The sequence below is a fragment of the Aegilops tauschii genome, chromosome 2 (assembly GCF_002575655.3).
Source record: "Aegilops tauschii subsp. strangulata cultivar AL8/78 chromosome 2, Aet v6.0, whole genome shotgun sequence".
In the NCBI taxonomy this organism is placed as follows: domain Eukaryota; kingdom Viridiplantae; phylum Streptophyta; class Magnoliopsida; order Poales; family Poaceae; genus Aegilops; species Aegilops tauschii.
In genome coordinates this window covers 135,601,775-135,612,607 of record NC_053036.3, presented here as the reverse complement: position 1 = coordinate 135,612,607, position 10,833 = coordinate 135,601,775, and the positions used below count along the sequence as shown (strand labels likewise).

The 10,833-nt window shown below is 49.3% G+C and overlaps 1 protein-coding gene across 1 annotated transcript; it reads left to right on the top strand.

The window, feature by feature from the left end:
• The first annotated feature begins 6,479 nt into the window (after positions 1-6,479).
• LOC109746493 (PLASMODESMATA CALLOSE-BINDING PROTEIN 2) lies at positions 6,480-9,134 on the top strand. The gene is made up of 4 exons (XM_020305617.3): positions 6,480-6,756; positions 7,541-7,774; positions 8,334-8,367; positions 8,503-9,134. Exons 1-4 carry the CDS (start codon positions 6,696-6,698, stop codon positions 8,768-8,770), a joined length of 597 nt encoding a protein of 198 aa, XP_020161206.1. The 5' UTR covers positions 6,480-6,695; the 3' UTR covers positions 8,771-9,134.
• Positions 9,135-10,833: the final 1,699 nt, after the last annotated feature.

Genomic DNA, 10,833 nt, shown 5'->3' with positions numbered 1-10,833 from the left:
GGCGGCCGGCGGCCGGCGGCAACCGGAGAGGAAGAGGAGCAGGAGGGAGCGAGAGAGTGCGGGCGAGATAGTGAGAGAGCTGGTGCGGTCGGGTGAGCCGACCGCGTCGGTTTGACCAGGTAGCGAGTAACGGCGCCGTCCGCCTAGCCGTTACGCCACGTCGCCAGTTTTGGGTCCCACCTGTCCGAAACGCCCTCAGAGGCTGCAAATCAAGCGATCAGTGTTTTTTTGCAAAAAGTTTACCGAATGCGCGGTGCTTTTTGCAAAAGATTAGTGACCTGGTGGTTTTCTGCAGAAGAAGCCCCAAATGTGGTTGTTTTTTGCAATTAACTCAGCTATGGAGGTGTTTTAGGAAAAATGGCTCTGACGCATGCAGCTATGAAGGCGTTATGAGAAAATGCCTCTAATTGATGTAGCTATGGAGGTGATTTAGAAAAATGCCTCGGATTGATGTAGCTATGACGGCATTGTCGGGAACTGCCTCTGATTGATGTAGCTATGAAGACGATTTAGAAAAATGCCTCGGATTGATGAAGCTTTGGAGGCGTTTTAGAAAAAATGCCTCGGACTGATGCAGCTATGGAGGCGTTTTAGAAAAATGCTTCAGGTTGGTGAAATTAGAATACACCCCTTCCAGCTTGTAGGGTAGCTACGTTGGCCGTGGAGCTGCTGCAGCGCCGACGGGCAGATACTGCGTACGAGACCTTTGCATAGTAGATGATGCGTACGAAACCTCTGCATAGTCCAGGTTTAGTCCCATACTGCTTACGGAGCAGTAGCTGGGCGTACTTAAAAGGAGGAATCATCGGCTCTCGCTCAGATAAACTGAACATGAGGCTAGTCATATAGTGGGAGTAACAGGTAGCGCCCCTACTACTCACCTGACAACGCGACATTTATGTGTTTCTTTTTCAGCCAAGATCTTGAGAAGTTTAGCAGCATTCTGAGCAAACGCCCCCAATACTTTCCCTTCGACACCATTTCTAGCGTTTTACAGAAACGCCGCAAATGGCATATGAAGGTGTTTTTATGACCTTTGGAGGCGTACTAAAATGCCTTGTAATGTCTTTTTGCAATTAATGCCTTGCAATGCCTGACGTGTTGTAGTGGAGGGAGCCTGGCGATGGAGACAAGAGGATACGTGCGCTGATGGACAGTATGTTGATTAATCTACCGCACGACAATATTAAACTGCATTAGGCACACAGAAGCAGCCGATCAACCGCATCGCACTATGAAAACTGCACAAATCCGGCGAGATCGTTTCGTTCTCCATGTTCGAACGGTCGAGCATCAGAGTCAGAGACAGGGAAAATCCCCTAGAAGTGCAACTTTTCCATAGAAAAAGAAAGCAAAACGTTTCGCGACGGGGCACCGGCCGAAGCTTTCGGCCGGTCGCGTCCACGCGTGAACGTACCGAGCGACTCACCTAGCGACACATAGGATGGGGGGCCCGCCCACGTGCGTCTTCTTCCTCATGTTTCTCTTCTTCCCGTCGCTCGTCTCTCTCTCTCCCCGCTGCGATGGTCAACCTTCGCCGGCCGGAGGCCTCCCAGGGAGCTGCCGCCATGGGAATCAGCCGATTCGGCTACCCTCGGCCAGATCTGCTCGGATCTGCGCCACCGGAGCTCTGCCTGCCCTCGTCGGACCCGACCACGTCTGAGCTGCAACCCACCACGCACGGAGCTGCAACCGTTGAACCTTTTTCCTCCCGGAACGGCACCGCGGCGACGATGGCCATGGGCAGGCGTGGGAGCTCGGCGGAGCAGCAGCAAGTAGCTGCGAAAATGGTTGTAGCAAATTCCAACGCCGTTTGTAGCAAAACCAACTATGGTTGAAGCAAAACGACGTCATCGTCATCGCGGGATTCACAGCTAAGACAATTAGTTTGAAGCTTTTTTCAATGCCGATTGTAGCTTTTGTAACCACCGGTTGTAGCTTTTCGTTTGTCGTCCATGGCTTACGGCTCCAAGTTTGAAGCTTTTTTCATCGCCGGATAAAGCTTTTTTCATCACCGGATGTAGATTTTCTTTGGTCGTTCATAGCTTTCTGCCAACAGGGAAAAGCTTCAAGGTGTCGCAAAAAGCTTCAACCGTAGATAATAAAGATTCAACTGTAGTTGATTTTTGCTACCACCGGCAAAGTTTTTTGCTACATCCATCAAGGCGGGGAGCTGCGACCTCGTGACGGCGACGACGTTTTTGCTGCAACCATAGTAGGATTTTGCTACTACCGCCGAAGGTTTTGCTACGTCCATCTAGGCGGAGCTGCAACCTCGCGACGGCGGCGAGAAGTTTTTTGCTGCAACCGTAGTTTAATTTTGCTACTATCAGTGAAGTTTTTGCTACATCCATTCAAACGGCGTTGATTTGACTGGCAGCTGTCGTCGACGCAATTCCTTTGCAGCGAGCATCAACGGCGAGCGGCGGTGACGGAGCTACAACCGGGAGCAACAACCGGCGCCGTCGAGAGCTGCAACCGCAGGTGTGGCTGTTGCATGGGTCTAGGGGACGACGAGGACGACCGGCGAGGATGGGGACCGGCGACGAGGGGTTGGCAAGGGATGGGGACCGGCGATGAGGAAGACCGACGGGGGCCGGCGACGAGGACGGCCACCGGAGGTGACAAGAGGCGCGGCGCCGCGCTCCTCGAGCGAGGCATGTGGATCCAGCCCAAGTGCTCGAGGAAGAAGAAGCCCGGGGCGATTTCTTTCTTTTTTTTTGCCTGGATCGAACAACCCGCACGGCTCACATCCAACGGCCTGGGTTAGACCGGCCGAAACTTTCGGCCGGCACACCGGCGCCTATCAGTGCCTAAAAAAGAAAAGGCAGCGAGACGAATCGAGAGCCCATTCGCAGCTGCAGCATATATTCCCCGTAGCCCACCCCGCCCCCACCCACCAACGACGAACGCGATCTCAGCCCCTGGCCGAACGCGAACGGCACGACGAACGCGTCGAAGCACGGCCTCATTGTTTCGGGCCCAACCGAAGTGAATGGTCCAAAGGGTGGGTGATTGAGTACCAATGACATCTCTGGCAGTGTGATCTTGCGAGCGTGTGCGTGTGAGAAGTTCAGGTGGTGTGATTCTTTTTGTGCGTGCAACTGGACCGTGGAGTTCATCGTGCATTCGTGCTGCCTGGCAGTGTCATGGAATAAATAGTTAAATAATTAGCTTACCGGGGTACAGTACCAACTGCAATCTTTACTCATGAGAAAGTGGTGTGGTCGGATCTGGCAGAGTGACCAAGACATGCGTGCAAGAATGCCTCTCTGAGCTCGGGTCATGGCCTCCTAGAGCTCCAAAGTCTTATGGGACCATCTCTCATCCGAACAGAAAGAGGAGATCGCCGCCATAGTGACCGGCTGGCAGGGCACCAGAAGTAGGATTTCATCGGAGGCCGGCGCTGCGGACGCGCCAACGGCAGAGGCGGCCGACAACGAGTTGATGCCACCGTCCGTGATGGACAATGCCGGCATCACCATGGGCGAGGCCCATGCTCACTACATGGACATGGTGCTGGAGGAGCGGGAAGGCGCATTCCGGCAGGCGCAGGTCGACCAGGCCTACAACATCCGCCTCCTCGACGAGCACAGGCGCACGGAGGAGCTACTCACCGCCGGCACGGCTATCGCGGCAAACGTGGACGTGCCCGAGCAGGAGGTGATGCTAGAGTCCTATGCTCCGCCTACGACATCCGTCGCGACCGCTGGTAGTACCGCCAACCTCATACATAGTTAGAAGCTGCCTACAGGGAGTTCGACGAGGCGGCGGATGAGGTGTTCGGAGAGAGCGAGGATGAAGATGAAGTCGCCAGCTCGACCGCGCCTCGCTACCACGACCACGAAGCCGACACATCCGCGAGCACCGGCGACGACGAAGAAGAGTAGCGCATGGGAGGTCGCCGATGCTTGTATCCCATTATTGCTACCGCTCCTCCCTTCCCGTTGAAGCCAAGCTTGGTGGCCTCAACATCATCGGCCGATTAGCCGCTTGCCAGTGATGTGGAGGCGTATAGCTTCAGTTCCCGGCGCTCATGGCCATGGACGAGGCAGAGCTTCATTTTTCAGGGCTCATGGCCGGCCGAAGATGGGGTACGGGCGCCGATGATCATTTTAGGCTAGGTTTGGAGACCAGTCTAGTTGAAATATGTCTATATGTAATAAATTTGCTCCGGTTTAGATAAAAAATATCCGGTTTTATGAAAAAACTATCCAAGTATGAATGAATATCGTCCATTATGTTCAAATATGCATCAAATTTGTTCATTTTCATTAAAATTCTCCAGACATATGTAGACAGCTTTGAATGACCGGCCCTCGCATCCGTGTCCGTGGACTAGCTCCCCTATTTTTTTAGGAAGACTAGTCTCCTGTTGGCGGATAAATGCGGTTTCCGGTTTGGGAGTCGGCGTTGGAGATGCCCTAACCATCCGAGTTACTTCGCTAGTCTCGATGACTTGTAATGCAGAAAAATCGTGTCCCATACACTTCCGTAAAGTTTTAGCCGATTGCTTTTCTAGTGTTTTGAGTTTGTATTTGTACCTTTTATTTTTTGTATTTTTCTTCTACTTGTTGCAACCACACTATAATGTTTCACATAAAAGGAGACAAAATGGTTTCTGTGGTATCGTTGGCAAAAAAGATCTCATAAAGTTGCAAGTATAAACTGTGTATAGTAAGCTTAATATAGCATTGGTTTTCTTTTTATTCGTTCATAATATCATGAAAGTCATTTTGTCACGAAACTTTACATGTGAGTAATACATTAGACAATGCTTGTTCCAAGAAAGTTTCACATTTTTTTACTTTTCCTTTTTGCAATTCGGGTACATGTGCGAACATGTCATATATTTTCGCTTGTTCATGCCGCAACCATAGCATCCCACACTTTTTAGGAGGCTTATTTTCAAAAATACACCATGCAACCTGGGTCTAGGCAAAAAATTAAATAAAAATAGTCAAATATTTTCAAACTTTTTGGCGACGTACATGATCTAGCATAATACGCATGATAAAGTTTCGGGACAAATGATTTACACCCTGTTCCGAGCAAAATACAACAGAATCAATACTGTATAAACACTATTATTCACGGTTTTGTAGCTGCACTTTTTTCGCTCGAATAAGACATAGCTCATTTTGTCCCAAAACTTTAAACTTGAGTATTATGCTAAACTATGTTTGTTGCAAATAAACAAATTTTCTTTTTTTTTTACTTTTTTCCTTAATCGGGTGCGCCTAGACCCATGTCGCAAAAATCCTGTATAATAGCCTTACTCGTGAAGAAAATTCGTCAAACCAAGATTGACTCATATTTTATTAATGTTTTCCCACTATTTTTAAAATGGAAGTTGAAAATGTTCTATTTGGTTGTTTTTGTGTGTGTTGAGAATAACAGTAACTTTACTCAAACTTGAAGAATATTACAAGTACAAAACTTCAGATCACAGATCCAAGAAACTGTAAAGCAACTTCAATAACTAAATATTACAACAATATATGTCATAAATATCTTTTCTGTGGTATCGATCGCTAGAACATAAAACAATTTCAAGACTGGAAAAGAAGACCCCGCTGTAAATCAAACAAAAGCAGCATAAAGCACGAAAAGAAGCTAGGGTTTTAGTGTCAGACTTTGTAGGTTCCCCTCGCCTCTGGCCGCCTTGTTGTGAGCTGAGGGGACCTTGAATCTTCATAGGCATGCTCATAAGTTAGATTGGCATCATCTCTTTGGGTTTCATGGACAATATCGGGTGGCACACTGTTGGTAATAAAAGTACTTTAGTTCTTCTCTTGTTATGGCGGTGTCTTATCGGGTGGCGGTACATAGCCAAAGAATTGGGGTCTCTGCTGGTTCGTTGTATCTGATCTTAGCTGATTTTAGGCATATGTGCTCGCAGATTCGTTCATATAGACCTAATGAATATGTGTTACTGTTTTGTTTTATTGCTTTTGTTGGTATGATGTATTGTGACTTTGGAGTCACTCTTTAACGTTATTGCGAAGATCTCGTATTTCAATAACATGTACATTCAGAAAATCATTTCTGAGCCGAGTACCTTGGGCGATAATAGTTTCTTATTGTACTAAAATGGATAACTTTTTTTTAAACATCAGTACAGACGCAAGCGCTCATACATACGCGCATACACTTATTCCTATGAACGCACACACGCACACCCTACCCCTACCTCTATGAGCACCTCCGAGAGACTAGCCATTGTTCCTCTAACCATCCAACCACAGATTGATAACTTGAGAAATCCATTGGTGCAGGTATATTAGTGGCCGTCGGCACGATCCGACTGCGGTTTGTATCTGATGAGTATGTAGTACCGATTCTCTTTCTCTAAAGATAAACAGCCCGACCCATACAATTCTTTTACTAAGTCCTATGCATTTCGCCGTGGGCAGGCAAAACTGCAAAAGGGAGCAAAGGTGGTGGGTTCGGCTCAGTCTCCCACAGGTCCGCGACCGCTGACACAAAAAGGATTGCCACAAAACACCTAAATAAAACTCCGCACGCTCCCGTGGCAGGTCAAAAACCCACGCGCACCCGCACATCGCACACCCAAGCACACTCCCTCTGGCCGCTGCTCTTGCCCCGTAGCCACTCTCTCTTCACTCCTCTCCTGCTCGAGGCGGCCCCTTCTTCCGCCGGAGCTCTCCACCGCGCTCTGCTCCCGCCTCGTCATGGAGGCGCCGCTGCTGGTGGCCGCGCTGCTGCTCCTGTCCTCGACCCTCGTCGTCTCCGGTGAGCCGCCCGCAGCTCCGGTCTTTCTCTAGCATTTCTCCCCTCTTTTCTTGGATTTTTCCCGGGCTAGTAGTCTATAATAAGCAAAGACTCCTTGTCTATTTTGCTGTCGGTGTTTCTCTTCAGCTTCTTCGGTGCTTGTCTAGAGCCACCGCACTTCTTTTCTTCATTTTTCCAGTGGAACGATTTTCTAGTGCTGATGTTTCTTGTTATGTTTCATCAGTGATTATAAGCTTGAAAGATCAAAAGATCTGCTCTCCTTTCTTTTGCAAGAGAGACGAGCCCTTGCATTTATGCTCAACTTTGGCTATGATTTCTCACCTTTTTCCTAGATTCCCTTCTCCCACTTCCATGCTTAGGGAGGAGAAATAGGAGATGGTAGACCGCCAGCCACATGCCTAGCTCCTGTACCTGTTCTTCTTCCATCTTCACGGAATTTTCTCTAGAGATGTGCCATATATTCCCAGGTCCATTTCCCAAAAGTAAATAAAAGCATTCACCACCTTTATCAGGAGCATATATTCCGTTCTTTCTTTCTTTCTTTCTTTGCTGTCAGCAAGGTGCCAATGCAAAACCCGGCCTTCTTGCCCATCCTGGAACCTTTATCTTGACGCTGCTTTTGTCACATTCCCTGGCCATAATTTCAAGAGAAGAAACTGACAGAAACGCACTAGCTTTCCCGGAAACGCCTGTGTTTAATTGCTAGTAGCTCCCGGCCGTTAATTTGACCTTTGGCGCAATCCACTGATAACTGATCTTGGCTGCTGCTGGTGCTGCTCGCCAGAGTTCTGCGTGTGCAGGTCGGAGCAGCCGCAGGCGGCGCTGCAGAAGACCATCGACTACGCGTGCGGGGCGGGGGCGGACTGCAACTCGATCCACGAGCAGGGGCCGTGCTACAACCCCAACAACGTCGTCTCGCACTGCTCCTGGGCGGCCAACAGCTACTTCCAGAAGAAGAGGGCCATGGGCGCCACCTGCGACTTCGGCGGCACCGCCCTCGTCGTCTCCACCGACCCAAGTAAGGGATTCATTGGCTCCTCGCGTGTATTTGCGCACCGTTTAGATTTTGCGCCTGCATTCCGGTTCGAGAATTCACTGTCTGACTGTCATTGAGTAACTGACACTGCATGCGTGGACTGTGCAATGGTCTTTAATATAGAAGCTCTGTCACTCTGGTCTATATTACTGTACGTACTAGTCAGTACCACATTTCAGTTGAGCCGTTAGGGCAAGAAAAGGAAATTGCCAGGCAACTACTCCCTCCATACTTGCAAAAGCTTCTTGTATTTTGGTACAGAGGTAGTAGTTACTAGTGTGTTTATCAAAGCTTTACCAGGGTTTATGAGTCGTCTCTATTTCTCTAAACGGTCTGCAAACAATTTTAAAAACTCCAATAATTTTACATTTTGGATACTTAAGTGCTACTGATGTATATACTTTCAGCCAAAGATATCTCTTTGAAAATTATAATCAGCCAACGATACTTAATTGTGTGTCAACTAGATCCTTAACTGCTATTTCTATTTGGATTCTTGAGTTTCTTATATAATGTATATCATGGTCTTGCTCACATGCAGGTTCTTCAGGCTGCTCCTACCCCTCAAGTGCAAGGTACTACAGTGTTACTTCTTCATTTGGATTAACCACACAATACGAACCGATTGGAGTTTCATATGCTGCATTTTTAGAACCAGCATCATCGTCGAATCAGGATTGGTAACCACTTCTTCTTTCTTCATTGCACAGTGCTGCTGGAACATCAACGACCCCGACCGGGACTGGGACTGGGATCGGAGGCACAACAGGGGGAACCCCAGGCACCTTCACGCCCGGTGCCGGCACTAGCACCGGTGGCATGGGAGGAACCGGCACGGGGACGGACACCACCACCGGGTTCGGCGGCCTGGGTCCAACAGGCACGAGCAACATGGACACGGCAGCGGCGGGGTTGCATCCAAGGTCCGGAGCGCCTGCCTTCCTCGCCGTGCTCCTCTCCTTCCTGGCATTCGCGTGAAGTTCGATCACTCGCTCACATTCGCCCTGGGTAGAAGAAAGAAACCGCTTTGGTAAGCTTGTTGCAGGGCTAGCCTGATCCAAGGACAAAGGAAGAAAAACCTGATATATCTGACGGTGTGTCAATGGCATGCACATGGTTTGGTGCCTTTTGTGTCCCTTGATCTCTTGCTCCGTAATTTGGTAGGATGGCCGTCGCTTTCATGCATGGACCCTTGTCTTCCTTCCTCTCCTCTCCTCTGTTCCTCTTGTAATTCTAGGGGAGTAGTAGTAGATTAGTTGTTCAAGGTTGGTCGGACGTCGGAATGAGAATGTTGTTGGAACAAGGGCATGCTAGTATCAACTTATGATCAGGTTCACTCTCAGTCTCAGTGTCATGTTCCTCTGAAATGCGTTGACGCTGTCTCACTCTCGCTGTCTTTTGAGTCTGAACGCTAAACTGGTGTACGAATCTGGGCCGTCGAACGGGGCGTGTCATGCCAGTCACTCTGCTCCGGATGGCTTGAGCCTAGGTGTATGCAATGGCGTAGTGGACTTTGTGGTAGCCGTCAAGTTAGGTGGTTTGGCGCATCAATGCGACACTGAAACCATGGTCCATTTCTCATGATCTCATCCATCCATCCAGGTCAGGCGGGCTCCATCTTGCTGTCACGGCTTGTTGCCTAGCTCACCGTAGACGCCCACCAGATCTACCACAGCCTATCCGCACAAACACAATGCCCCCGACGGGCGGCGGAGGGCGGTGGCTCCCGTACGAGGGCGTCCCCGATGCAGCTAGGCACGAGCGAACCGTGCCCATGGAGTCAGCCGGCAGAGTTCGTGCTACACTGGATCGTACGATTGTGCCAGTGTGGCGATGAATGATCGGGCGCATGGACCATTTGCGCCGGTGTGGACTGTACTGTGGCGCATCTCTCTTGGGGCGTTCCGTGCAGGCGCACATGGCGGCTCACGGCGAGCGGGATGGCATTGGCATGATTCATCGGCGTGCGCAGGCCAGGCCAGGTCTGGCCGAGTTAAGGTGGTGGGGTAGTGATGGCTCGCAGAAGCAGGCGAGCGAGCGAGCGAGCAATCAATCGACTGTGCGCGGCAGCGGGAGCGGCGGCAGGGGTGCGAATCATGGCGTGGCGCGCGTTGCGGGCTACCTGGTACAATGCCAGTAGGCACGCAGTAGTGCCTCTGCTCCGTCTGCGGTGTGTGCGCGCAATAGTAGAGGTCTCTCGCCAGAAGAAAACCTCCAACGGAGACCCTCCACAAAGTATAGACTCCGTAACTAGTTTCAGTATGATCATCCATCATGTCCTGTTATTCAAAAATGTTTATCTAGATGGAGGGGAGGCAAATGACAGGGAGCGAGGGATATCGGTCCTTGCCGGCGAGGAACGAGTTCAGACTCACCCAAAATTCCGTACAGGCAGATCTTTTCAGATATAGATTGATTTATACTTGATGCATAATCATCCTTTTCACATCTCATGGTACAGAAATATTACCATGGAACATTGTATTTTTCTATACCTAATTATGTGTTGTACATAGTATGTCTTACCACGGAACCACAACTAACAAGACATACACGCAAGAAAAGCGTCAGTTTGTGGATACCATGGAACCACAACTTGTAAATACTATTGCAATGGAACCATCAGATATATTGGATACAAATAATTTGGATATATATAAACTGACAAGAAATAATGAAAGAATAGTGTCAGTTTTTAGTTGAAATTTCAACGAGGACTTGACCCTCGACTGGGTAGGCGTGCAACCTTGCTTTTTCTAACAAGGTTCAATATCAATTATGTTAATATTACATTTAATATTCTCATACATATTAAGTGACATTGACAACCATTTTTACCATCAAATTCTCTCACACACACCCCCTCTCTCCCTCTTCCTCAACCTTGGGCCACCCGCGACATTGCCGTTCGATCCGCGCCGCCCCGAGCTTTCACGTCTTCCCCTAGGGCGCCATTGACACCGCCATGATCTCCTCTTGCCTTTTCCCTGTTTCCCCTCTCGTTAGGTATTTCGCCGTGGCCGAGAACCGCCGTCCTCCAT

Bases quoted from the DNA above. Each gene is read 5' to 3' on its own strand.
- LOC109746493 (XM_020305617.3), top strand. From the start codon at position 6,696: ATGGAGGCGCCGCTGCTGGTGGCCGCGCTGCTGCTCCTGTCCTCGACC. The intron at 7,775-8,333 runs GTAAGGGATTCA...GCTCACATGCAG, and splicing joins CGTCGTCTCCACCGACCCAA to GTTCTTCAGGCTGCTCCTAC. The intron at 8,368-8,502 runs GTACTACAGTGT...TTCATTGCACAG, and splicing joins TCCTACCCCTCAAGTGCAAG to TGCTGCTGGAACATCAACGA.